Genomic DNA, 28,000 nt, shown 5'->3' with positions numbered 1-28,000 from the left:
ATGCCTAGCTGGACAGTGGGGCTAGCTAATCAGCCACTGCCTCACCCTAAGGTGATTTAATTAGCACTCCTGGCCGACCATTAACTATCTTACCTACACCCATCCTGGGCAATTAATCGGTATCCAGAAGGATTGCACTGACATTCTCCTGCATCCTGACAACTCATCCAGCCTCTCCGGTCTCTTTGTTCAGACCCCGGAGAAGCAATCAATTCTTAGCAATCAATTCTTTGTCTGGCAGGTTTCCACTGCCAGTTACTTCATACTTCCTCAGGACTCATTTTTGGGTATAAATATTAGTCCTTTGGCATTCATTGTGTGTGTGTGTGTGTGTGTGTGTGTGTGTGTCTTGGATCCGAACATACGCCTCTACTTACATGTGGGGGCTCCTCTTTTTCGCTCCCGGAAACGCTGGCCATTTCCCTCTTCAGCACTGCTTTCCCTGGACACCCTCTCTTCTGAAACAGTAAATCTTGCCCATTCTTAATGCTATCCGGCCAATTTTCCACCTTTACTTTCTTAGTTCTTGAATGATTGGTGCGTGCTGTCTTTCTACTTGAAAGTATACTTTCTATTTTTATTTTTCAATTCAAAAAAAAACCTTTCATTGCACAACTGCCTGTTTGTTTAAGAGTTTTCCCCAGGATTCATCCAGGTGTACACAGGTTACAGACCCCAGCTTACCCGCCTCTTGCTCTCGTCTCCTCAGCTAATTCCCCCAAATAAAGTGGAGACCTCCTGATTTGGGTAACAGACAAGGTCAGCGGGGTTCTGACTTCCCTCTGCTTTTCCATTGCCTCTCATTTACTCTTGTAAGTTTTACCTATTCTCTCCAGGATCAGAGGAGCATGCCTATTATCTTGGGTGCTGTGGAGGACAGGCAGGATGGTGCTGCTGCAATCATTTTGTTTGGGGGCTTCCTAGAGGCACCTGGTTGGCCCCTGTGTGAGCAGACTGCTGGACTTGATGGGCCTGGTTCTGATCCAGCAGGGCTTTTCTTACGTTCTTATGTACTTTTTGGATCTGTAAGGGTTTTTTTTTTAAGATGTCTTTTTTAATTACAGAATTAGTATTATTTTATTTCTTTATTTTTATTTTATTCAATTTATATCCCACCCTCCCCCGGCAAAGCCGGGTTGAGTATGCCGCCTTCCTTCCCTTACAAGGGCCACCGAAGCGGCTAACAGTTTAAAACATAAGTGGAAAAAAATGACATTTTAAAACCAACCCCTCCCCCTCCACAAACCCGCATCATGAAAACAATTAAAACGCAGAGTTAAAATATCTACAAAACATTTTTAAAGCAATTCAAACATTGGTCAGTAAAGGAAGGGATCATTGAGGGAATGCCAAACAAAACAAAAAAAATGTCTTCGCCCACTGGCAGAAGACAGCAGCAGAAAGGGACAGAGGAATCTCCTTGGAGATAAGGTGTGAACGGCTTTTGAAATAAGCCTCACCCTGGTGTGGAAGGTATATACCGCCCCGTTCTGGAAGAACCGAACCATGGCAACCAGTCCAGCCCTGGTGGACAGTTGGACGTGGCCAACGTGACTCTCTTCTCTTCTGCAGGGCCGCGTGCTTCACCCTGAACAGCATCGAGTGGTGAGCGTCCGGGAGTGCGCTAGGTCCCAGGGGTTCCCAGATACCTACAGGCTGTTTGGAAACGTACTCGACAAGCACAGACAGGTAGGATTGCCCTCCTGTGCTGCATGTTCTCCGGGGACAGTTCTGACGCAGAACCCAGAAAGCCGTTGATGCTACATGGAACAGCGTTTGCTGGATTCCCAACCTGGCCTTGCTGTATTATCAGATTTCTGTAGTCCTAGTACATTGAGTCCTAGTAGTCCTAGTACATTCTGTAGTCCTAGCGCATGGAGAACCAGCGTGGTGTAGTGGTTAAGAGCGGTGGACTCTAATCCTGAGAGCAGGGTTTGATTCCCTCCTCCTCCACATGAGTGACGGACTCTAATCTGGAGAACCGGGTTCGATTCCCCGCTCCTCCACATGAAGCCTGCTGGGTGACCATGGGCCAGTCACAGTTCTCTCCAAACTCTCTCAGCCTCACTTTCCTCAGAAGGTATCTGTTGTGGGGTGGAGGGAAGGAGATTGTAAGCTGGTTTCAGACTCATTAAGAGGTAGAGAAAATCAAGGTATAAAAACCAACTATTATTATTAGTCTCATCCTATTGATTGCATCGATTTACATTGTGTCACCCCTGGTAGTTCTAATACTGCAAGGCCTGGCATTAGCTAGCGAACAATGTGTGCTGATCCTCTCTGCTTCTTTTTCCTCCCGTCCCGGCGGTCTGTTCTCCTTGCAGGTGGGTAACGCAGTGCCTCCCCCTCTGGCGAAAGCCATCGGACTCGAGATCAAAGCGTGTGTGTCAGCCAAAATGAAAGAGGAAGCTACGGGTACGTCGCGGGCTCTCAGCTCTGAGTGCCACATTTCCCACAGCCTCAGTTGATTGTTCCTCTGTCTCCCTGACTCCTGGCACAAGGCAGACAACACGGAGCGTGCCATACCCTACGTGGTGTAGTGGTTAAGAGCGGTAGTTTGGAGTGGCGGACTCTGATCTGGAGAACCGGGTATGATTCCCCACTCTTCCACATGAGCAGCAGATGCTAATCTGGTGAACTGGATTTGTTTCCTCGCTCCTACACAGGAAGCCAGCTGGGTGACCTTGGACTAGTCACAGCTCTCTCAGCTCCACCTACCTTGCTGCAAACAGCTGTGTGCATGGAGCATCCCTCTTAATCTCTAAAGCGGATGGGGGCGTTTCCATCACACGCATCCCGCCATGTTCAAGAATGTGCAGGTAGTAGCACACTTTGTAGTGTCTAAGAGCGCTGGTTTGGAGTGGCTGACTCTGATCTGGAGAACCGAGTTCGATTCCCTGCCCCTCCACATGAGTAGCAGATGCTAATCTGGTGAACTGGATTTGTTTCCCTGCTCCTACACAGGAAGCCAGCTGGGTGACCTTGGGCTAGTCACAGCTCTCTCAGCCCCACCTACCTTGCTGCAAACAGCTGTGTGCATGGAGCATCCCTCTTAATCACTGAAGCGGATGGGGGCGTTTCCATCACACGCATCCCTCCATGTTCAAGAATGTGCAGGTGGTAGCACACTTTGTAGTGTTTAAGAGCGCTGGTTTGGAGTGGCTGACTCTGGGGAACCGAGTTCGATTCCCTGCCCCTCCACATGAGTAGCAGATGCTAATCTGGTGAACTGGATTTGTTTCCCCGCTCCTACACACAAAGCCAGCTGGGTGACCTTGGGCTAGTCACAGCTCTCTCAACCCCACCTACCTCATAGGGTGTCTGTTGTGGGAAGGGGAAGGGAAGGTGATTGTAAGCTGGTTTGATTCTCCCTTAAGTGGTAGAGAAAGTCAGCATATAAAAGCCATCTCTTCTTCTTAATGTGAGGTGTTTGGGTGTTTTGTGAGCTGGTCACTGTCCGTTACGCCTTACTGGCTAAATCAGCTACCCCCATTGCATAATCAAACCTTCCTGGAAGTATCTAGAGCAGGGGTCCCCAACATTTTGGTTTTATGTCTTTTATGTACTCTATTTTATGTATTTTATTAATATCGTAATATTGTAAGCTGCTCTGTAAGGAAGAAAGGCAGGTAATAAATATGTTAAACAAATAAAAGCAGAGACTAGTCCCCAGTTAAAGGGACTAAGAGAAAACAGTACCCTTTCAGCATTCATATTGCAGCTTCTCCTTTGTCCCCCTCTGCAGATACCATCAAACGGGAAAAGATGGAAGTTTCGGATTAAATGCCCTCTCCTCCGACTCCTCTGAGTTCCAGCACCTGAACACCCAAACATGCACTGAACGTTTTAATTCTTGGTCATCGTTTCTGGGTTTATTTTTTTCTCTCCCTTCTGGACTCTAAAACATGTTGGGCGGGAGGGGGGGCGTATGTTTCTTTTTATTTGTCTCTGTTCAGCCTGTATCCGTGAGCAGTGTTTGTCTCTTTTGAAGCTGTTTTGGTGTTTCCAGATTATCAACACAAGACCATTCTCGAGTGATCAAGTGTACAGTGCCTGCCATTTCATGCGTGTGTGTGCGTGTGCGTGTGTGTGCGTATGTGTGGTTGCGCGCGTGCGTTTGAGGAAGGGAAGGATTAAGGATGACGTTTTTATTACACGTTGTACTGAAAAATTAATCCACCACTTTATACAAGTGGAAATTAATACTTTATGTAGTTTTTATATGTTGTAATATTTCTTCAAATAAATCGCTCCTATAAATTATGCCAAGGGGCCTTCCTGACTTCCTTTCAGTGAATTTAAGCAGAGGCTAGATGGCCATCTGCCAGCAATGCTGATTCTATTACCTTAGGCAGATGATGAGAGGGAGGGCACCTTGGCCATCTTCTGGGCATAGAGTAGGGGTCACTGGGGGTGTGGAGGGGATGTAGTTGTGAATTTCCTGCATTGTGCAGGGGGTTGGACTAGATGACCCTGGTGGTCCCTTCCAACTCTATGATTCTAATGATTCTGTTTCTCTTGCATTTGCCTGTGATCTGTATAGGACTGAGAGCCAGCAATGAACACACAAAGCTGCCTCATGCTGAGCCTGACTGTTTGGTCCATCAGGGTCAGACTTGCCTACTGGCAGCGGCTCTCCAGGATCTCAGGCTGAGGTCTGTCACATCACCTGTTGCCTGGTCCTTTCAACTGAAGATGCTGGGGTTTGAACCTGGGATCTTCTGCATGCCAAGCAGATGCTCTACCACTGAGCCACGGCCACCCAATGCTAATTTGTATGCATTCCTATCCCTTGATGTCGTGCACAGCTGTAGCAGAGTGCAGCTGTCAGAGAACCAGCTGAGAAGGTTTTGTTTGGCAGTTCTACAGGGTTTTCCAACTTCTATTAGCCTACGGGCACCTTTGGAATTCTGACACAGGATGGTGGGCGCAGCCACAAAATGACCTCAATAAGAGGCGGAGTCGGCCACAAAATAGCTGCTGCAGCTTACCTTCAGGGGAGGGGCTGTGGCTCAGTGGCAGAGCATCTGCTTGGCATGCAGAAGGTCCCCGGCATCTCCAGTTAAAGGGACTAGGCAAGTAGGTAATGGGAAAGACCTCTGCCTGAGACCCTGGAGAGCCGCTGCCGGTCTGAGTAGACAGTACTGACTTTAATGGACCGAGGGTCTGATTCAATAGAAGGCAGCTTCATGAGTCACACAGTGAAGATCCTTGTGCCATGTTGGCAGCTGCTGCCAAGCAACGTTTGCACAGTCAATCAGATCTCCCATGTCCAATCAGAAGCCTTCTTGGGCAAAAACACCTCCTGGCCCTGTGCAATTTCTAAAAACACTTGGATGCTAGGAAAGGTGTAAGCGGACATCATGGCATCCACAGGCACCCTGTTGAGCACCCTGTTCTATACAGGATCTTGCCGTACCCAAGAACAAGGGTGCCCAACAGGATACCTGTGGGGCAAGGGACTCTACTGGCGAGCAATGGGAAAAGAAAATAGTAACAGAAACCAGAATCCCTTCCATCTACCAGTCTTTCATTCCTCGTTTCAGTTCCCTGTGGGTGCTTGTATATGTTTTGTATATGCAGAAGGTCCCAGGTTCAAGGAGGAAAATGTGCACTAGCGTGGTACACTGGTTAACAGCGGTGGTTTGCAGCAGTGGACTCTGATCTGGAGAACCGGGTTGGTTTCCCCACTCCTCCACATGAAGCCAGCTGGGTAATCTTGGGCTAGTCACAGCTCTATTAAGAGCTCTCTCAGCCCCACCTACCTCACAGGGTGTTTGTTGTGGGGAGGGGAAAGGAAGGTGATTGGAAGAAGAAGAGTTGGTTTTTATATGCCGACTTTCTCTACCACTTAAGGAAGAATCAAAGTGGCTTATAAACACCTTCCCCTCCCCACAACAGATACTCTGTGAGGTAGGTGAGGCTGAGAGAGTGTGACTAGCCCAAGGTCACCCAGCTGGCTTCATGTGGAGGAGTGGGGAAACGAACCCAGTTGGTTTTTAGTATCTATAGATACTAAAAGCAGGAGTGGAGAGAGAGAGTCTAGGGTTGCCAACCTCCAGATAGGACCTGGGGATCCCCTGGAATTACAGTTTGTGTCAAGGTGGCAGAGATCAATTCATAGAGTTGCCAGCTCCAGGATGGGAAATACCTGTAGATTTGGGGGTGGAGCCTGAGGAGGGCGGGGTTTGTAGAGGGGAGGGACTTCAACACCATAGAGTCCAATAGGCAAAGTGGCCATTTTCTCTAGGTGAACTGACCTCTATTGTCTGGAGATCAGTTGTAATAGTGGGAGATCTCCAGCTAGTACCTGGAGGTTGGCAACCCTATAAATTAATCTGAAGCAAATGGTTGCTTTGGAAGGTGTATTATACCCCGCTGAGGTTCCCTCCCTTCCCAAACTGCTCTCCCCAGGCTCCACCCTCAAATCTCCAGGAATTTCCAATGTGAGGTTGGCAACCCTGCCACCGCGCCCCTCTCCATGCTCGAGGGCTGCTGTGGCTCAGTGGTAGAGCATGTGCTTGGCATGCAGGAGGTCCAGGTTCAATCCCCAGCATCTCCAGCTAAAAGGACCAGGCAAGTAGGTGATGTGAAAGACCTCTGCCTGAGACCCTGGAGAGCCACTGCCAGTCTGAGTAGACAATACTGACTTCGATGGACCAAGGGTCTGATTCATGTGTCCCTTTCAGGGGAGGGGTCGTGGCTCAGTGGTAAAGCATCTGCTTGGCATGCAGAAGGTCCCAGGTTCAATCCCTGGCATCTCCTGTTAAAGGGATCAGGCAAGGAGGTAAAGTAGTATAAGGCAGCTTCATGTGTTAAATACACTGTTAGGAATTGTAATATTTGTGGCATACAATAAACATGTTGGTGTATATGCCTACAGATTTGCAAGCTGAATTCCGCTGGTGCCAATCTTCTTTCCATGCATCGGTTAGGCTTAATTCAGAACTACCTAATTATAAATACAGTGGAGCTTTTCCTGTAGCACCGCTACCAGGGGAGGGGTCGTGGCTCAGTGGTAAAGCATCTGCTTGGCATGCAGAAGGTCCCAGGTTCAATCACTGGCATCTCCAGTTAACAGCTGCCAGCCTGAATAGACAATACTGACCTTGATGTACCAAGGATCTGATTCAGCATAAGGCAGGGGCATTCATGTACCACCAGGCTGGAAATTCAGACACAATCTGGAACTACCAGTGTAGTCATTCACCTGTGTTGCAGGAGTCTGTGAGAGCCAGTAGGACGCAGTAGTTGGGAGCGCTGGATTAAGATCTGGGAGACTGTGATTAAGATAGGGAGGGGCGGTGGCTCAGTGGTAGGGCCTCTGCTTGGCATGCAGAAGGTCCCAGGTTCAATCCCCAGCATCTCCAGTTAAAGGGGCTAGGCAAGTAGGTGATGGGAAACACCTCTGCCTGAGACCCTGGAGAGCTTAGGGGAGAGGCCGTGGCTCAGCGGCAGAGCATCTGCTTGGCATGCAGAAGGTCCCAGGTTCAATCCCAGGCATCTCCAGTTAAAGGGACTAGGCAGGTAGGGGATGTGAAAGACCTCCGCCTGAGACCCTGGAGAGCCATGGAGAGGGGATGTGACTCAGCGGCAGAGCCTCTGCTTAGCATGCAGAAGGTCCCAGGTTCGATCCCCAGCATCTCCAGTTAAAAGGACTAGGCAAGTTGGTGATGTGAAAGACCTCTACCTGAGACCCTGGAGAGCCATGGGGCTGTGGCTCAGTGGTAGAGCATCTGCCTGGCATGCCTGGCATGCAGAAGGTCCCAGGTTCAATCCCTGGCATCTCCAGTTAAAGCCATCTCCAGTTAAAGCAGTGGTTCCCAACCTTTTTTTGACCAGGGACCACTAGGACTTTTTGGTTCGGTGCGGGGACCCCAAGGTTCAGAATAAAAATTCCGGGAATTTGAAAATAAACTTTAACCATAACTGTTCGTTAAACATTAAGCTTAGAATAATATTTGAATATATATTTTTATAATAGAGAACTTTTGATTGAAAATATTAATTTATGATGGGTTTATAACTTTGTTTCCTGGACCTTAATTTAGTTCTCGCGGACCCCTGGGGGTCCATGGACCCCTGGTTGGGAACCAGTGAGTTAAAGGGACCAGGCAAGTCGGTGATGTGAAAGGCCTCTGCCTGAGACCCCGGAGAGCCATGGAGAGGGGCTGTGGCTCAGTGGTAGAGCATCTGCTTGGCATGCGGAAGGTCCCAAGTTCAATCCCTAGCATCTCCAGTTTAAAGGACCAGGCAAGTAGGGGGTGGGAAAGACCCCTGCCTGAGACCCTGGAGAGCCGCTGCCAGTCTGAGCAGGCAATACTGACTTCGATGGACCCAGGAGGGTCTGGTCCCAGGAGGCAGCTTCTTGTGCCCCCGAAGTCGAGGCAGCGCATCGCTGCAGCTTCCCTCTGTGTCCTGCGCAGGGCGCGCCCACAATTCGAAGCCGTCCGCGCACTAAGTTTGGCCGCTCAGAGCCCCCGTCCGGGGGGCGGGGAGGAAGGAAGGAAGGCTGCGCTTTCCCAGGATCCTCCGCGCTTACGGAAGCCGTCGGGCCTGCGCGTGGTGGGCGTCGTGCGAGGCCTTCGCTTTCCCTGTCCGGGCCGGTTCCGTGAGGGGCGACGATGCCGACCGGGGACTACGAGTGAGGAGAGGGGAAGGGGTGAGGGGTGGGGGGTGGCCTGCAGGCAGGCAGGAGCTCGTGCGAATGGGGACGCGCGTTCGTGAAAGGCACGCGTCTTGGCCGGGGCCCACTTGGGCACGGAAAGAGTAAGGGGGGGGGGTCTGGGGAAGTTTGAATAGGGACTTTTTCTAGTTAATATGTTAATATTAACATGTTTAATATGTTTAAATGGTGTTTAATATGTTTAAATGATGATGGCGATATTTAAACACTTAAAGGAAGGCAGGTACGGCATGGGCAAGCCTGCGCGGGGGGGTTGCCAACCTCCAGGTGGGACCCGGAGATCTCCTGGAATTGCATTGCATTGCAAGACTGCAGAGAGCACACTTAAACTGTGGAACTCCCTGCCCCAGGATGGGGGGATGGCTGCCAACTTGGAAGGCTTTAAGAGGGGAGTGGGAATGTTCATGGAGGAGAGGGGTATCTATGGCTACCAGTCAAAATGGATACTAGCCATGCTGCATACCTGTTCTCTCTAGTATCAGAGGAGCAGGCCTATTGCATTGGGTGCTGTGGAACGCAAGCAGGATGGTGTTGCTGCCGTCGTCTTGCTTGTGGCTTCCTAGAGGCACCTGGTTGGCCACTGTGTGAACAGACTACTGGACCTGATGGGCCTGGGTCTGATCCAGCAGGGCTTTTTTTAATGTTCTTATCAGCTCCCTTAGAGAAATTGGCTGCTTTGGACTCTGTGGCATTACTTTCTAAAATTTGCTTTATATACATCCTACCTTTCTCCCCGCCCTGACCTAGATGGCCCAGGCTAGCCCGATCTCATCAGATCTCGGAAGCTAAGCAGGGTCAGCCCTGGTTAGTATTTGGATGGGAGACCAGCAAGGAAGTCCAAGGTTGCTGTGCAGAGGAAGGCACTGGCAAACCACCTCTGTTAGTCTCTTGCCATGAAAACCCCAAAAAGGGGTCGCCATAAGTCTGCCGTGACTTGATGGCATTTCACACACACGCACACCTTTCTCCCCAATGGGGACCCACAGTGGATTACATCATTCTCCTTTCCTCTGTTGGCAGCCCGAGTGTACAAGCATTGGGGTTTGTCCATGCTTCGTATCCTGTATTTTATTTGTTTATTTACAAAACGTATAGTCTGCTTTTCTGCCCATACAAAGCCTACCAAAGCGTCTAACAAATTAAAGCATGCGTCATAAAACCGTAATTTTAAAACTCCTGAAAAACACTCATCGTCGAAACAACTCAAAACAGACCCAAAATACATATATACAAAAACATAGACAACAGTTTGAAAATATTTTAACCCACCTAACGTTATTGGTTTGCAGCATGAGAGCCCTGACAACTACAGACAGACAGGCTATATTTATGTATGTGGGTGGATTTTTTTTCCATGGAAAACTATGGCATTGGGGAGGAAATTGTGTTGGAAAATGTTCTGCCCCATATCACTGGGTGGAGGGTGGTGCAAGTCGCAGCCTTGTTGGGTTGAAAAGGAGTGTATGCAGATGAAGTGGAAGAACAGGACAGCCTAGTCCATCCAGAGGCGGCCTGGTTGTGTCTGGGCCTCTCCCTTGCAGCTGTCAGCTCGCGTGGCTGAATGTTTCTCCAAACAAAAGCATGGGGAGCCCACTTCCAAGGCAGCCACACGCATACACAAATACTCTCGATCTGGGCTGATGAGGCATGGCCTGGCCAAGTGACATTTATGTCATATCTGGCCCTCGTAACAACTGAGTCCAACACTTCTGGGATATTCTTTTGGGGCTGGTGTGTTTTCTGTTGATACTGGTGTGTTGAATGTATGGATTCCCACTCCCATTATGTGGGTGCTGTGTAGTAGTGGGTGGCGAGGAAGGGGTTGGGAAGAGCATCTGTTGGCATTTGGGGGCGTTCAGGAAGGGGCGTAGGTATTTGAGGCACCTGAGAGCAGACCTTTAACCTCATGCCTCTGTTTCAGCTCCAAGCCCAGCTGGGCAGATCAAGTAGAAGAAGAAGGAGATGATGGTGAGAAAACGCTGTTGCTGGTGATTTGTGTGTGTGCGCGCGCTAAGCTATAGAATAACCACATCCCTTCAAAGTCTTGCCCAAAGTTCCCACCCCTCTTTCTGGGAGCCCCTTATCACAGCATCCCACCAAGACTGACCTTTCGCTATTTGGGCAAGTAACAGTAATGGCTTCTTTCGTTTTAGCCAAGCTTTGCACAACGCTCCCAGAATGATTATTCCATAAATATAGAGCTTGATTGAGAGCCAGTGTGGTGTAGTGGTTAAGAGCAGTGGTTTGAAGCGGTGGAGGCTGATCTGGAGAACTGGGTTTGATTCCCCACTCCTCCACAGGAGGGGCAGAGGCTAATCTGGTGAACTGGATATGTTTCCCCACTCCTACACGCAAAGCCAGCTGGGTGTCCTTGAGCAAATCACACTCTCTCAGCCCCACCTACCTCACAGGGTGTCTGTTGTGGGGAGGGGAAGGCGATTGTAAGCTGGTTTGAGTCTCCCTTAAGCGGTAGAGAAAGTCGGCGAATAAAAACCAATTCTTCTTCTTTATTTGCACAGAAAAAAACTTTTATTCCTCAACAGCACCAGGGTCAAACCTTTTCATGGTAACATTTCCTTCCAAAACTCCCCAGAGATCATCTTGTGTCTCATAGCCTGATATCTGTGTGCAGTCCTAGACAGGAAAAGTGTAAAGAGATCTCCACTGGAATACGTTTCTTTTGGAGGGCCGTATTTCAGCACAAAAGTATGAGTTTTAAACCTTTTTTTTTTTTTTTTTTGCCAACCCCTTCATTGCTTGTTCCCTGTCTCATGTTCCCGGTTAGCTTCTCCAGCTTTCTTCCACAGGGCATGGGAATCGACATCCCTGTGTTCTGAGGGACGTGCTGCTGGCCCAGCTAGCAACTGCTTTTGGGACCATGCTTTCACCTGTCTGTACATTCATTGGCTAGCCCGTTCTGGTGCTACCGGGCTATTTTTGTGGTGCTGTTTACAGGCAGGCAGCTACAGTGTTCCCATCCAGTGTGCCTTCCAATCTGGCCGCCCAATCCACCTTTGGACAGAAGAGAAGAAGAGTTGGTTTTTATAACCTTCTTTTGTCTACCGAAAGGAGTCTCAAAGCAGCTTACAATCGCCGTCCCTTCCCCTCCTCACATCAGGCACCTTGTGAGGTAGGTGAAGCTGAGTGAGTCCTGAGAGAACTGTGACTGGCCCAAGGTCACCCAGCAGGCTTCATGTGGAGGAGTGGGGAATCGAACCCGATTCTCCAGATTATAGTCCATCGCTCTTAACCACTACACCACGCTGAATACCATAAAGAGCTCTGCTGCTCCTAAGAAATTAGTCTGCCCCAACAATCAGTAATTTATTACAGTAATGGAACAGCAGACTGAACATATATTAGCAGAGTGGTTGTAAGAATGTTTATAAAACCTTCCATTAAAAATAATATAAAAGCAAATTTGTGTCACTGAATCAGAATCAGAACTATATTATTGCGGTAGATAACCAGCATAAGTCAAGTGAGACCGTTATAGCCCCACACACAATATACCCAGCCAGCGATGCAAAACAATACTTTGGAGTATACACCTAAAAAATAACCCCTGTAAAACAGAATACGTAAACTCAGACGCAGAAGACCTAAGACGCATTAATCTTCTTTCTTCCTTAAGTTCTTTACGGATTCTAACAGCTGCAGCCAAAAAAATATAGTACGGGTTGAGTATCCCCTATCAGGACATCCAAAAACCAGAACTACCCAAAAACTAGGCTTCTAAGACTAAAACCAATGTTAATGAGGCAGATGATTCTGGAGGAAGCATTTTTAAAAGCCATCCAGCAGAATGCCTCCTCATCCCTAGAGAACTAACTTCCTGGTCCCTCAGCTGCTTCTGATGTTTCTTCTCACCATCGTAGGTGGAGACTGAAAGCCTGCCGTTGTTAGCTTGTTGCTCTTGTTTCACAGCTGCTACAGGTATTCTGGTGAGATAGTTACACCTTTGCTTCCTGATGGTTCAACGTACACAAAATTATTTAAAACGTTGTTTAAAATTACATTCATGCTGTGTGTATAAAATGTATGTAAAACATGAATGAATTTCGTGTTCAGATTTGGGTCCTGTCCCTGAGGTATTTCATTTTGTGTATGCAAATATTCCAAAATACGGAACAGTTCTGGTCCCAAGCATTCTGGATAAGGGATACTCAACCTGTATTAGATTTAGAGGGTCAGAGACCAGGGTTTGAATCCCAGTTCAGGAACTGTTTGCCCAACTCCCTGTGTGTGTGTGTGTGTGTGTGTGTGTGTGTGTGTGTGTGTGTGTGTGTGTGTGATGTGCTGTCAAGTCGCTTCCAACTCATGGCGACCCAATGAATGAAAGTCCTCCAAAATGTCCTATCTTTGACAGCCTTGCTCAGATCTTGCAGACTGAGGGCTGTGGCTTCCTTTATTAAGTCACTCCATCTCTTGTTGGGTCTTCCTCTTTTCCTGCTGCCCTCAACTTTTCTTAGCACGATTGTGTTTTCCAGTGACTCTTGTCTTCTCATAATGTGTCCAAAGAACGATATCCTCAGTTTATCCTCAGTTTAGTCATTTTAGCTTCTAGGGTCAGTTCAGGATCGATTTGATCAATAACCCGCTAATTTGGGGTGGTTGTTGTTTTTCTGTAACGCTCTCCTCCAACAACACATTTCAAAGGAATCTACTTTCTTCCTATCCGCTTTCTTCATTGTCCAACTTTCACACCCATACATAGTAATAGGGAATATGATGGCATGAATTAACTCGATCTTGGTGGCCAAGATCTCACATGAACACATGAAGCTGCCATATACTGAATCAGACCCTTGATTCATCAAAGTCAATATTGTCTAATCAGACCAGTAGTGGCTCTCCAGGGTCTAAGGCAGAGGTCTTTCCCATCACCTACTTGCCTAGTCCCTATAACTGGAGATGCCGGGGATTGAACCTGGGACCTTATGCATGCCAAGCAGAAGCTCTGCTACTGAGCCACAGCTCCTCCCCACAAGGGCCTTATTTATATCTCATTTCCTTACTCTGGAAATAAGAATATTAATAGCACTTCTCCCTGATTTGTTAAAGGAAAGCGAAGCATTATCTATACCCTGGTATGCTTTACTGGAGTGCTGCTGCTGATGCCGCTTTGTTTCCCTGCACAGACAAATGCATCACCAGCGAGCTGCTGAAGGACATTCCCTTGAGCGATGTGCTGGGTGGAGCGAAGACCGCCGAGCCGGAGCCGGCGCCAGTGAAAGTCGGGAGGACCGCAGATCCAGACCTGGTGAAAGGAGGTAGGGACCCATCCAGCTGAGCCTGGGGTTTGTATCCCAGGGAGGGGCTGAGCCTGAGGGGTCGTAGAGACCGGCCTCACCCTCTACTGCCTCTCGCTTCGTTCGCAGAACCCCTTCCATTGCCCAAGGAACTTATTAACGGCAACATCAAGACAGTGACCGAGTACAGGGAAGAGGAGGATGGCAACAAGGTGAAAGTAAGTCAGGCGGTTTTCTGTGCCCTGCGGCTAACGTCTGTCCTGATGTGCAGGTGCTGGCCTTGCTAGGCTTTATCTATTCATTTATTTTATTAGATTTATACCCCGCTCTCTTTCCCGTCCAAGTCCGGGATCAGTGCGGCTAGCAATTTTCAGGACAATCCAAAAACATAGAATTCAATGCAGCGCAATACACGAAAATCAATTTAAAAAATTAACAGCAACCGTTAAAACCTAACTAAACCAATTGGTGCACGTTAATAAGACACTAGGCCACTGTGTCTGAGAGAGAGTGTGTGTTAAGTGCCATCAAGTCGCCTCCGATTCATGGCTACCCTCTGAATCAGTGTCCTGCAAAATGTCCCATCTTTAACAGCCTTGCCAAACACAATTATTGGCATTTTCCTGGAGTTTTCCACTCAGTTCACATGCATGCAACTGCATTATAGTAAATCAGACCATCGGTCCGTCAAGGTCAGTATTGTCTACTCTGACCGACAGTGGCTCTCCAGGGTCTCAGGCAGAGGTCTTTCACATCACCTACCTGCCTAGTCCCTTTAACTGGAGATGCTGGGGATTGAACCTGGGACCTTCTGCATGGCAAGCAGATGCTCTTTTACTGAGCCACGGCCCCTCCCTAAATGCTTTACACTGAATGAGACCCGTGGTCCATCATGGTCCATCCTGTCTACTTAGACTGGCAGCAACTCTCCAGGGTCTCAGGCAAAGGTCTTTGACATCACCTACCGCCAGATCTTTTCTAACTGGAGATGCTGGGGATTGAACCTGAGGTCTTCCGCATGCCAAACAGATGCTCTTCCCCTAAGCCTCAGCCCCTCCCCAGGACACAGTGTGACTAAGTTGCTGTTGTGTTTGGCAGATCATTCGCACTTTTCGGATTGAGACCCGGAAGGCGTCCAAGGCCGTGGCGAGGCGAAAGGTGAGTAGGGAAGCGAGGATGACACCTCCCCTGCTGTGAAAGGTTCTTGTTTAAGTAGATTCAGCTCCACCTAAACGTACAGTGCAGCGTCAAGCTTAGAACAACAAGTACACGCAAACTCAAAGCTGCCTTATACTGAATCAAACCATCGGTCCATGAAGGTCAGTATTGTCTACTCTGAGTGGCAGCTGCTGTCCAGGGTCACATGAACACTCATGAACACATGAAGCTGCCTTATACTGAATCAGACCCTTGGTCCATTGAAGTCAGTATTGTCTACTCAGACCGGCAGCGGCTCTCCAGGGTCTCAGGCGGAGGTCTTTCACATCACCTACCTTCCTAGTCCCTTTAACAGGAGATGCCGGGGATTGAACCTGGGACCATCTGCAGGCCAAGCAGGGGCTCTACCATTGAGCTCCGGCCCCTCCCCTAATGCTCCTTGAAAAAAAGGCAGACTATGAATGGTGCAGAATGACTGGGCCTGCTGTTCCACCCTCATGATTCTATCCTTGCTACGTTCAGCCCAGGTGAGGCGGTCTCAGGCAGAGGCTTTTCACATCAGCGACCACCATATCTTTTTAACTGGAGATGCCAGAGATTGAACGTGCGACCTTCTGCACACAAAGCAGAGGCTCTTCCACTGAGCCACAGCCCTCCCCAGACTGGTTTAACGTCATAGTTTTTGATAGGAAGTCTTGTACAGTTCATTAACATGAATCCTTTCTGTTACTTTCCAATATTGTGCTGGACTAGAGCACCAAGAATCCTTGTAGATGGTTGCATCAGCTTGTCTGCTTTTTTGCTCCTGTTTTTTCTCCTAGGAATCTCCTTGGTGCTTTTCTGTTTTGAGCTCTTAAGCAACTCATTCTGCATTTGGGATCTACTAGTTGGGGACTTGAGATTTCTCCTTCCCTGGATGTTTTTAAGCAGAGGCTAGATGGCCATCTGTCAGCAAGGCTGATTCTGTGAACTTAGGCAGATCATGAAAAGGAGGGCAGGAAGGGTTGTGTCATTGTTTGGCTCTCATGGCCCTTTCTTACACGCCCAGGGTAATGCCGGCCGCCACTTTGGGGTCACGAAGCAACTTTCCTCCAGGCCAGATTGGCCAGGGTTCCTGGAGGATTTCCCCCCATCTTCTGGGCATGGAGTAGGGGGTCACTGGGGGGGAGGTAGTTGTGAATTTCCTGCATTGTGTAGGGGGTTAGACTAGATGACCCTGGTGGTCCTTTCCAACTGTATGATTCTAGTCTTTTGATGATCACAAGCGAAGCCAGAGGCGCAAGTCAGTTCTTTCATTCTCTCCCTCAGAACTGGAAAAAGTTTGGCAACTCAGAATTTGATGCTCCCGGCCCAAACGTAGCCACAACCACTGTGAGCGACGATGTGTTCATGACTTTCATTACCAGCAAGGAGGTGAGTGCCAGAGAAGAGGGGACTAAAGAGTTTGTTTATTTATTTACTTGCTTCATTTATAGTGCAGATTTCTTGCTGACGTGAGTCAAGATTGCATAAGTTTTTTTAAAAAAACGAGCACTCGGTCACTCCCTTTGACCATCGCTTTCGACAGGACTTGAACTGCCAGGAGGAGGAAGATCCCATGAACAAGCTGAAAGGGGGCAAGATCGTGTCCTGCCGTATCTGTAAGGGGGACCACTGGACCACTCGCTGCCCTTACAAGGACACGCTGGGCCCCATGCAGAAGGAGCTGGCCGAACAGCTGGGGCTCTCGACGGGAGAGAAGGAGAAGGTGCCAGGAGGTGAGGGGAGCTGGGAGCAACGGGAAGCGCGCAGGGGTGGGGAAGGCAACTCAAGCACGGCCCCTCTCTAAGCCAGCGCGGTAGAGTGGCTAAGGTCGGAGGTTTGGAACGGTGGGCTCTGATCTGGAGAACCGGGTTTGATTCCCCACTCCTCCACATGAGTGGCGGACTCTGATCTGGTGAACTGGATTTGATTCCCCACTCCTCCACATGAGTGGCAGACTTTAATCTGGTGAACTGGGTTTGATCCCCCACTCCTCCACATGTGCGGCGGAGTCTAATCTGGTGAACTGGGTTTGATTCCCCATTCTTCCACATGTGCAGCGGAGTCTAATCTGGTGAACTGGGTTTGATTCCCCATTCCTCCACATGTGCGGCGGAGTCTAATCTGGTGAACTAGGTTTGATTCCCCACTCTTCCAGACAAAGCCAGCTGGGTGACCTTGGGCCAGTCACAGCTCTTGCAGCTCTCTCAGCCCCACCTACCTCACAGGGTGTCTGTTATAGGGAAGGGAAGGCGATTGTAAGCCACTTTGATTCGTCCTTAAGTGGTAGAGAAGGTCGGCATATAAAAACCAACTCTTCTTTGTTTCCGCAGAACCGGAGCCCGTGCAAGCCCAGCAGAGCAAGACCGGGAAGTATGTGCCTCCCAGCCTGAGAGACGGAGCCAGCCGTCGAGGGGAGTCGATGCAGCCCAACCGGAGAGGTGGGTGGCGTCTGAGTGGAAGCCACGCCGGGATCGACCATGCCCAGACAGCTGTCGCCTTGGCTCTGTGCAAACCTGGGTTTGCTTGGGAACCAATTGCAGTCTCTCTTCTCCCCTCCCCTCCACCACTCCCCCTTAGCTGACGACAACGCCACCATCCGGGTCACCAACCTGTCCGAGGACACCCGAGAGACTGACCTGCAGGAGCTCTTCCGCCCTTTCGGGTCCATCTCCCGCATCTACTTGGCCAAGGACAAAACCACCGGCCAGTCCAAGGTGAGGAGGGGCTTGCAAATCAGGGAAGGGATGTGCTGGAAGAAGACCGAGGGCAAGGAAAGCTTTCTCCGTCTTCCTTGTTGCTTTTCACATGAACACATGGAGCTGCCTTCTGTTGAATCAGGCCCTAGGTCCATCAAAGTCAGTACTGTCTACTCAAACCAGCAGCAGCTCTCCAGGGTCTCAGGCAGAGGTCTTTCACATCACCCCCTTGCGTAGTCCCTTTAACTGGAGATGCCAGGGATTGAACCTGGGACCTTCTGTATGCCAAGCAGGTGCTCTGCCACAGATCCACGGCCCCTCCCCAACACATGAAGCTCCCTTATACTGAATCATACCCTTGGTCCATCAAAGTCAGTATTGTCTACTCCAGTGGTTCTCAACCTGGGGCCATATGGGGGCCCCCAGGATATTCCAAGGGGGCCACAGGTGAAAATTGTGTAAATGGGGGGCCACGGCACGAGACTAGGGGGCCACAGAGGGAAGTGAGAAGTGCAGAAAGCAGAGAAGTGACCGAGAAAAGAAAACAGAGAAGTGAAGAAAATAGAAAACAGTGGTAGGGGCTTCGTTCTCCCTTGTATGTGAACATTGTTGTTTATTAGCGTGTTGTATTCCCTTTTTGTGGGGTATTTTTTGTAAATATCAGTTTCCCAATAAGAACTGCATGTGTGCATTTTGTGTGGCTGTTTATGCTTCTTTGTTCCTGGGCTATTTACAAACAAAACATTTAAATAGCTACTTTTCTACCAGTAGGACAGTGGGGCCACAGGAAGGAAACAAGGTAGGAAGGGGGCCACGGTCAGAAAAAGGTTGAGAACCACTGGTCTACTCAGACCAGCAGTAGTTCTCCAGGGTCTCAGGCAGAGGTCTTTCACCTCACCTACTTGCCTAGTCCTTTTAACTGGAGATGCCGGGGATTGAACCTGGGACCTTCTGCATGCCAAGCAGAGGCTCCACCACTGAGCCTCAGCCCCTCCCCAACACACGAAGCTGCCTTATACTGAAGTGGGCCCTTGGTCCATCAAAGTCAGTATTGTCTACTCAGACCAGCAGCAGCTCCAGGCTCTCTGTCTTCACATCACTTACTTCCTGGTCCTTTTAACAGGAGTTGCTGGGGATTGAACCTGGTAACTTCTGCATGCCAAAATTCCACTGAGTCACATCCCTCCTCTAAAGCAGTGCTTCATAGATGCACACACATGAAGCTGCCTTATACTGAAGTGGGCCCTTGGTCCATCAAAGTCAGTACTGTCTACTCAGACTGGCAGTGGCTCTCCAGGGTCTCAGGTGGAGGTCTTTCACATCATCTACTGCCTGGTCCTTTTTATTGGAGATATCAGGGATTGAACCTGGAACCTTCTGCATGCCATGCAGATGTTCTACCACTGAGCCACAGCACCCTCTCTTATCCTGTGGGTCTGTTCCATGTCAGGGCTTTGCTTTCATCAGCTTCCACAGCGCCCTCCCTTATCCTGTGGGTCTGTTCCATTTCAGGGCTTTGCTTTCATCAGCTTCCACCGCCGCGAGGATGCTGCCAGGGCTATTGCCGGGGTGTCTGGTTTTGGCTACGATCACCTGATCCTGAATGTGGAATGGGCCAAGTAAGTGGCGCGGGGGAGGGAGCTCCCAGGGGAAGTCAGGGGCCTCCTTCCAGGCATGGGCTGTCTCTGAAAGAAACTAGTCTTCCAACAGTGCGGGTGGGGGGGGTGTCATTCCATGCACACAGAAAGCTAGTGGGTCAGGACTGCCAAAAAGACAAAGCAGTGGGTTCTAGATCAAATCAACCCTGACCTCTCCCTAGAAGCTAAAACGATTAAACTGAGGCTACTGTACGTTGGTCATGTCATGAAAAGACAAGATTCCCTGGAAAAGGCAATACTGATAGGAAAAGAGGGGAGCCCAACATGAGATGGGTGGACTCCGTCAAGGAAACCGCAGCCTTCAGTTTGCAAAACCTGAGCAAAGCTGGTAACGATGGGGTATTTTGGAGGTCATTGATTCGTAGGGTTACCATACGTTGGAAGCAACTTGAACGCACATAGGGTACGCGCGCACACAAACACACACAGCTGTTCTGGGAGCTGCTCTTAAAGTGCAGTAGTGGGCAGCTGTTGAGGTGGGCTGGGATCTTGTAAACGCTGACATGGCTGGCTTGAGAGAAGCAGTAGGCTTGAGTGTCTGAAGAAAACAGCCTACAGATGAAGTAAAATAAAGTTAAGGACAGTAGAAGGCAGGTACAGCTAAGTCCAGTTTCTAGGGACATAGCAGAAGCTCTACGCACTTCTGACATTTATCGCCAGTCACATGGCTTGGGAAGCTACCTTCGCTGTCTTCAAAAGCGATTGTCCAGGTTCTGCCCCAAATCCCACGTCGATCACAGAATCTCCCTGCATGTGCAAATGCTTAATAGTTCTCCTCTTTCCCCTCCAGGCCCTCCACCAACTAAGACCGGTTGCCTGGCCACATTCCTTGGAAACGGCCTCCTTCCATTTTAACCGGAGGTGTCGATCACTAATAAAAGGTTCGGTTCACTCTCTTCTGTGGTGTCTGATTCTGTCAAGGCAGACTTGTCACTTGAGTGGGTGCCCCAGTTTCCCTCTGCTTCCTTTCCCTCGGCAAACTTTGACCCAGGCGTGCCCGACTGTTGATTGTCCACTGTGGCAGTTCTTTATGTGTGTCATACGTAGACATATATATAGAATCTGCTTGCCTGCAGTGTTTTGTTTCTAAAGAAGAATGTTGGTTTTTATATGCCAGTTTTCTCTACCTTTTAAGGAGAATCAAACCCGGCTCACAATCTCCTTCCCTTCCTCTCTCCACAACAGACACCTTGTGAGGTAGGTGGGGCTGAGAGAGTTCGGAGAGAACTATGATTAGCCCAAGGTCACCCAAAAGGCTTCATGTGTAGGAGTGGGGAAGCCAACCTGGTTCTCCAGATCAGAGTCCACTGCTCATGTGGAGGAGTGGGGAAACAAACCCGGTTCTCCAGATTAGAGTCAGCCGCTCTTGTGGAGGAGTGGGGAATCCAACCCAGAGTCCACTGCTCCTAACCACTACAATAGGCTGGTTCTCAAAACAAGATGCCGTTCTTTCTGGCCAATGAAGCAGTGAATAGTCACATCCAAAGTCAGATGTCAGAATCAGGCCAAGAAGGAAGCAGCCGCCCTCCTAAGCGGGGGGGCCAAGGTGCCAAATGCTTGTTGGGAAAGGATAATCTTAACCAGCTGTCTGAAGGCTAGAAGGGGGGACCGGTCGTGCATGCCTGTTGGGAGACGGGCGGAGTTCTGTAGCTTCTCCATTCCCATCAGGAAGAAGTTGGTTTTTATATGTCAGGGGAAATGTGCAACGCTCCAGACGTTACAAGGCGTTTATCTAATAACTTGTAGCTACTCGCAAAGTTTTAAAAAATAGTAATAACAACAAAGGTTCAAATAAATTGTGTGTGTGTGTGTGTGAAGTGCCGTCAAGTCGCAGCTGACTTATGGCGACCCCTTTTGGGGTTTTCATGGCAAGAGACTAACAAAGGTGGTTTGCCGGTGCCTTCCTCTGCACAGCAACCCTTTTATTCCTTGGTGGTCCCCCATCCAAATACTAACCAGGGCTGACCCTGCTTAGCTTCTGAGATCTGACGAGATCAGGCTAGCCTGGGCCATCCAGGTCAGGGCCATCCAGGTCTAATAAATTACAAAATATGTATTACAGTATACAAATAATGAGCAAACGCAAAGAGCAAAAGCATTGGTAATATAACACAAAACCACAACAGGGACAGGTTTGCCAGCTAGTATCCCATTTCGATATCCTCCTTCGGACTGTAACCTTGAAATTCAACAACAAACAGATGTTGCTTATCACAATTGTGATAAGCAACAAGTTATTACATAAACGTCTTGTAACCTCTGGTGCATTGTACATTTTTTCCCCGTCTTCTATCAGAGGTTTCTCCCACTTCTTTTTTTCTGGGTTTTTTATATGCCGACTTTCTCTACCACTTAAGGAAGAATCAGACCAGCTTACAGTCACCTTCCCTTCCCCTCCCCACAACAGACAGCCCTGTGAGGTAGGTGGGGCTGAGAGAGCTGTGACTAGCCCAAGGTCACCCAGCTGGCTTTGCGTGTAGGAGTGGGGAAAGAAATCCAGCTCACCAGATTAGCGTCCGCCTCTCCAAACTACCACCCTTAACCACTACACCACGCTGGCTCTCCTTTCCCAGCCAACAAAGCAAATAACAGTAAAAAAACAATATCTGAAGCAGGGGTCCACCCACAGCACTTTAGAGGGTCCCCAGATACAGAGCGGGACGTCTGTAGGAGATCTCAGGGGAATGGTTATATGGGAGAAGAGACCAAGCAAGATAAATCTTGTTTTTCTGCTGTGGGCCAACATGGCTGTTCACCTCCCACTATGGGGAAAAGGGATGGTTACACAATATGGCGTCACCACTGGTTCTGGGGGTCTCCAGGGGGGGCCTCGTCACACTGCCTCAACGGCACACACTTCTCTCGCGCCTCTTTCCTCCGTCGGACACCTCTGCAGCAATATTCCAGCAGGTTGTTTGCCAGGGAAGCGTAGACCAGTGGGTGGAGGCAGATGTGGAAGTGAACCAAGATCTTTGCCAGCTGGTAGAGGGTGTAGATGAGATGGGCCGTTTCACAGTACTCCTTTTCCCGCATGCGCACCCTGAGGTTCAGGTTGCGTAGGATGTGGAAGGGCAGGTACAACAGGGCGTAGAGGGCCACCACCGCACAAAGGAGCGTTCTCACTTTGCGCTTTTCGTCCGTCGTGATGTTCTGGTTGCGGAGGACGGTGTAGAGGATGGCCCTGCAGGAGGAGGCAGTCAGGAGGAAGGGCAGCACACAGCCAAATGCCAACAGGAACAAACTGTAGGGCCAATACTGGGACAGGTGGTCTTTGGAGGCACTTCCGAGGCACTCCGTTCGATTGGTGCCGTTTTTGAGCTCTGTGGTCGAAAAGCTGAGCACCGGCGCGGAGATGGCCACCCCCAGCAGCCACACCGCCCCACTGAGCGCCTTGGTGTGGCGGGGTTCCAGGCGCCCGTGGGCGAAGAAGGGGTGGACGATGGCGACGTACTGGTTCAGGCTGATGCAGGCGATGAAGAAAGTGCCGCCGTAGAGGTTGCAGAAGAAGAGGAAGCGGTCCAGCTTGCAGAAGGTGAGGCCGTAGCGCCAGTCCTTCTCCGGGTAGTAATAAACGGCTAGGGGCAGCAGTGAGAAGGCGTACAGCAGGTTGCTGACCGCCAGGTTGAAGGAGTAGACGATGCCGGGGTGCCAAGGGGAGCGTTCGCGGGCCACAAAGCGGTAGAGGGAAAAGCCATTCCCGGCGACGGCCAAAACAAACTGCATGGCCAAGATCGGCCAGAGCTGCTGTTGGAACCCGTCCAAGCCGCCTTCCCAGGAACAGTTCTTGAGTTCTGCTCCGTCCTGGGGCTTCATTCTAGGGAAGCAAGCGGGACCGGGATTAAAATTCGGACCTTTATGTTCAATACCAGCTGACTTTGGCAAGGAAACAAGGAAATGCCCACAAAAAGCCTAAGATCATCTCTTGCTCGCAAATTGGACATTGTTTCTTTAGAAGAATGCCGACTTTCGCTACCACTTAAGGAAGAATCAAAACTGACTTACGATCACCTTCCCCTCCCCACAAGAGACACCCTGTGAGGTAGGTGGGGCTGAGAGAGCTGTGACTAGCCCAAGGTCACACAGCTGGCTTCATGTGGAGGAGTGGGGAAACAAATCCCGTTCACCAGATTAGCCCCCGCCGCTCATGTGGAGGAGAGGGGAAACCAACCTGTTTCTCCAGATCAGAGTTCACCACTCCAAACCACAGCTCTTAACCACTACACCACTCAGGTAGGTAGGTAGGTAGGTAGGTAGGTAGGTAGGTAGGTAGGTAGATAGATAGATAGATAGATAGATAGATAGATAGATAACACATTCAACTTAGCATGAAACCTAGATAGATGATAGATGACAGATAGTTAGGGAACACATTCAGATTAGCATTAAACCTAGATCGATCGATGTACCACTTAAGGAAGAATCAAACCATCTTACAATCACTTTCTCTTTCCCTCCCCACAACAGACCCTGTGAGGTAAGTGGGGCTGAGAGAACTGTGACTAGCCCAAGGTCACCCAGCTGGCTTCACATGGAGGAGTGGGGAAACCAACCCGGTTCTCCAGATTAGCGTCCTCCACTCACATGGAGGAGTGGGTAATCAAACCCGATTCTCCAGATTAGAGAGCAGTGATCCCCAACATTTTTAAAAAAATATTTTTTATTTCCTTTTAGGTTTACACAGCTTTAAACAGTGAACATAAATAACAATACATAGCGTGCAGTGAAAAAAAATAGAATGTCTGATATCAGTGAATATATCTATAGTTTAAGGCACTGAGAGAAAAAGGACAAGGGAGAAGTACATGATTCCGGTTCCTCCAATTCAACTGTTTATCCATCCTGAATGTACTTACTGTTCATACTTCAAAGATACCTTACATGACATTCATAAGCAATACCATACCCCTTTAGTAATTCCTGAGTAAGAAATTCATAGACTCATAGAGTTGGAAGGAACTACCAGGGTCATCTAGTCCAGCCCCCTACACAAGGCAGGAAATTCCAAACTACCTTCCCCCACACCCCCAGTGACCCCTACTCCATGCCCAGAAGATGGCCAAGATGCCCTCCCTCTCATCATCTGGGTAAGGTCATAGAATCAGCATTGCTGACAGAAGGCCATCTAACCTCTGCTTAAAAACCTCCAGGGAAGGAGAGCTCACCACCTCCTGAGGAAGCCTGTTCCACCGAGGAATCGCTCTAACTGTTAGAAAATTCCTCCTAATGTCTAGACGGAAACTCTTTTGATTTAATTTAAACCCGTTGGTTCTGGTCCGACCTTCTTGAGCAACAGAAAACAACTCGGCACCATCCTCTATCTGACAGCCCTTCAAGTACTTGAAGACGGTTATCATATCCCCTCTCAGTCTTCTCCTCTTCAGGCTAAACAGACCCAGCTCCTGCAACCTTTCCTCATAGGACTTGGTCTCCAGACCCCGCACCATCTTTGTTGCCCTCCTCTGGACACGTTCCAGCTTGCCTACATCGTTCTTAAATTGTGGTGCCCAAAACTGAACACAATACTCTAGGTGAGGTCTAACCAGAGCAGAGTAAAGAGATACCATCGCTTCTCGTGATCTGGACACTATACGTCTGTTGATACAGCCCAAGATCGCATTTGCCTTTTTAACTACCGCATCACACTGCTGACTCATGTCCAGTGTTTGGTCTGCTAAGACCCCAAGATCCTTTTCACACATACTGCTGAGACAAGTCTCCTCCATTCTATAACCATGCATTTCTTTCCCAAAGGTAAGAACTGTATTACTTTGGAACGCATCAAGTAAGTTCTGTGTTACAGGCAGAATTGTTTTTAACATTTATGCAATTATGCAAAATGGCTTTACAACCCTGTGTTTGGTTTAAAAAAACAGTAAGCTCTAAGGTAGGATATAAGCGGTGGGCTTCAGGAAGGGAAAGGACTCATGTTTAAGTTCAAAGGGGAGCATTTTGCAGCCGGTTTAGGATTTTGAAATGTGTTTATTTCAGAGGTTGAAAATAATTCATTACACAATGGCTGACCCAAATCAGGAACTATGATGTCTGTTTGGGAAAGCACGAAATACTAACAATAACAGAACAGCGCAACTGTCAACTGAATGTGGTGGGAAAGGAATTTAAGAAATGGGTGATCAGATGGAAGCAAGATATCCAGGGGGGAATCATAGAGTTGGAAGGGATCACCAGGGTCATCTAGTCCAACCCCCTGCACAATGCAGGAAATTCACAACTTACCTCCCCACCCCATACTGCCAATTATCCCTACTCCATGCCCAGAAGATGGCCAAGGTGCCCTCCCTCTCATGATCTGCCTAAGGTCCTAGAATCAGCATTGCTGACTGATGGCCATCTAGCCTCTTCTTTAAAACCTCCAGGGAAGGAGAGCCCACCACCTCCCGAGGAAAGGGAAAACACCACTTTTTTATACAGAGCCCGGGGAACCAAGGATAAAAGATGTCCATTCATCAATGTTGTCATCTTTAGGACCGGCACTTAACAAGAGTTTAACAGTTCATCACGTTAGAAACCAGGTGAGCTGATCTCTGTCACCTGGAGATCAGTTGTAATAGTGGGAGATCTCCAGGCCCCACCTGGAGGTTGGCAACCCTAAGGTCACAGCAAGGAAGGAAGGTACCTGATGCTTAAAGGGCACATATTTATTTATTTGTGTTTATGGCCTATTATTATAGAATGGTAAGACTGACCAATTTGAACATAGGGAAATTATTGGGGGGCACATTTTAATGGGGTAACAGATTCTAGCTTGGATAGATCTTCTAACAATATGAAAAATAATTATCGTAAATTTTTACTCGCATGTTAAAATTTATGTGGTCCCACTATATGTTGTTGAAATTCCAACATCTCCCACAGGTTCCCCAACAAAGTTGGGGGGGGGGCTAATCTGCTAGAACCCCCAGATAGTAGGGATTATACCTAATAATTCATATTCAGCTTTTGTCTTTCTCTTTTCACCATTGATAATGACTAAAATAGGAGCCCTGTGGCGCAGAGTATTAAGCTGCAGTACTGCAGCTGGATGAAAAGTGTGTGTGTGCGTGTGCGTGCGTGTCTGTGTGTGGGGGCCTCTTTCTCAACAGAGGCATAACATCCAAATTGCAAGATGTCATAGTTCCCCGTGGCGCAAAGTGGTAAGCTGCAGTATTGCAGTCCAAGCTCTGCTCACAACCTGAGCTCGATCCCAACGGAAGTCGGTTTCAGGTAGCCGGCTCAAGGTCGATTCAGCCTTCCATCCTTCCGAGGTCGGTAAAATGAGGACCCAGCTTGCTGGGGGTAAAGGGAAGATGACTGGGGAAGGCACTGGCAAACCACCCCGCAAACAAAGTCTGCCTGGGAAACGTCGGGATGTGACGTCACCCCATGGGTCAGGAATGACCCAGTGCTTGCACAGGGGACTTTACCTTTAATGACTAAAATATTAGGAGTTGAGATCAAATCTCAAACCCATGTGAATAACTCTCCTGTTGTTATTTTCTTGGGAAACCGATGTCCCCTCTCATAGTGTAGACTGTACAGTTGGCTACTATAAAAACCAGAGTTAGAGAAAGAGGTGAATAGTAGCGTTTAATGTTACAGCAGAATTCAACTGGCTTACTAGCTGGTAAACATTTCATATTTCTGTTGACGTCATTTTAAGCTTGTAGCTATCTTTAAGGAAGGAAATGCGTGCAGCAAAAAAAAGCTTATTAGTAATCAGGTCAAAACTCAAGAGAATAAATACAAAAAAAAAAAAAACCTGACAACTTAGGGGGTTGCCGCATTATGTATTCCCAGCGATGTATTAAGAGTTTGAAAATGTTATAAAAAATACTGTTCGCATTTTCTATGTATTCCCAGCGATGTATTAAGAGTTTGAAAACGTTATAAAAAATACTGTTCGCACTTTGTTTGGCCCCTTTAGCTGTGAAGACGTCTTCCAACCATTTTTTAGCCGTGGCATCCAAAAACCCTTTTAAAGCGATGTTTTTTATAACATTTTCAAACTCTTAATACATTGCTGGGAATACATAGAAAGTGCGAACAGTATTTTTTATAATGTTTTCAAACTCTTAATACATCCCTGGGAATACATAATGCGGTAACCCCCTTAGAAAGGATTGAGTTATTATAAGTGCAACGGTTTAAATAGATCTTATACAATTCGCTGAGATCCCAGCTAGGGTTGCCAAGCTCCAGTGGGGGCCTGGAGCTCTCCCAGTAGTACACCTTGTCTCATGAATACAGAGGTCAGTTCCCCTGGAGAAAATGGCCATTTTGCAGGGTGGACCATATAGCATTATACCCCGCAGAGGTCCCTCCCCTCTCCAAACCCCGCCCTCCCCACGCCCTTCCCAGGCTCCACCTCCAAATCTCCAGGAATTTCCCATCCCAGATTTGGCAACCTTATGAATGCTCTTCAACAAAGCTATTACGTATCTGCAAACAAATTATTTAATGTGGAGTGGGGTGAAGGAGGAGATTGATCACAGCCGTTTCAAGAGAAGGCGCTACATGTTCCGCGATCCA

The 28,000-nt window shown here is 48.7% G+C and overlaps 3 protein-coding genes across 3 annotated transcripts in view; 2 read left to right on the top strand and 1 right to left on the bottom strand.

Annotated features, from left to right (window-relative positions):
- Window positions 1–4,008, top strand: part of DNMT1 (DNA methyltransferase 1) — a 50,006-nt gene extending 45,998 nt beyond the window's left edge. Inside the window, exons 32-34 of the mRNA XM_056867127.1 lie at window positions 1,573–1,689; window positions 2,325–2,415; window positions 3,746–4,008. Of these exons, the coding sequence (XP_056723105.1) occupies window positions 1,573–1,689; window positions 2,325–2,415; window positions 3,746–3,783 (246 nt within the window). The 3' untranslated portion in view covers window positions 3,784–4,008. The remainder of the gene's footprint in view (window positions 1–1,572; window positions 1,690–2,324; window positions 2,416–3,745) is intronic.
- Window positions 4,009–8,577: 4,569 nt separating this feature from the next.
- On the top strand, window positions 8,578–20,316 carry EIF3G (eukaryotic translation initiation factor 3 subunit G). The gene is made up of 11 exons (XM_056858605.1): window positions 8,578–8,644; window positions 10,608–10,654; window positions 13,828–13,959; window positions 14,068–14,156; window positions 15,037–15,096; window positions 16,405–16,509; window positions 16,664–16,853; window positions 17,451–17,558; window positions 17,698–17,834; window positions 19,329–19,435; window positions 20,265–20,316. The coding sequence occupies exons 1-11, from the start codon at window positions 8,625–8,627 to the stop codon at window positions 20,278–20,280; spliced, it is 1,011 nt and encodes a 336-aa protein (XP_056714583.1). The 5' UTR covers window positions 8,578–8,624; the 3' UTR covers window positions 20,281–20,316.
- A 1,954-nt stretch (window positions 20,317–22,270) lies between these two features.
- Window positions 22,271–23,287, bottom strand: P2RY11 (purinergic receptor P2Y11). Its single transcript, XM_056850467.1, has one exon. It carries the CDS (start codon window positions 23,285–23,287, stop codon window positions 22,271–22,273), a length of 1,017 nt encoding a protein of 338 aa, XP_056706445.1.
- Window positions 23,288–28,000: the final 4,713 nt, after the last annotated feature.

This window comes from Euleptes europaea, chromosome 1 (genome assembly GCF_029931775.1).
Source record: "Euleptes europaea isolate rEulEur1 chromosome 1, rEulEur1.hap1, whole genome shotgun sequence".
NCBI lineage: Eukaryota > Metazoa > Chordata > Lepidosauria > Squamata > Sphaerodactylidae > Euleptes > Euleptes europaea.
The sequence above is the reverse complement of the archived record's forward strand: the minus strand, read 5'-3'. Positions and strand labels throughout refer to the sequence as shown.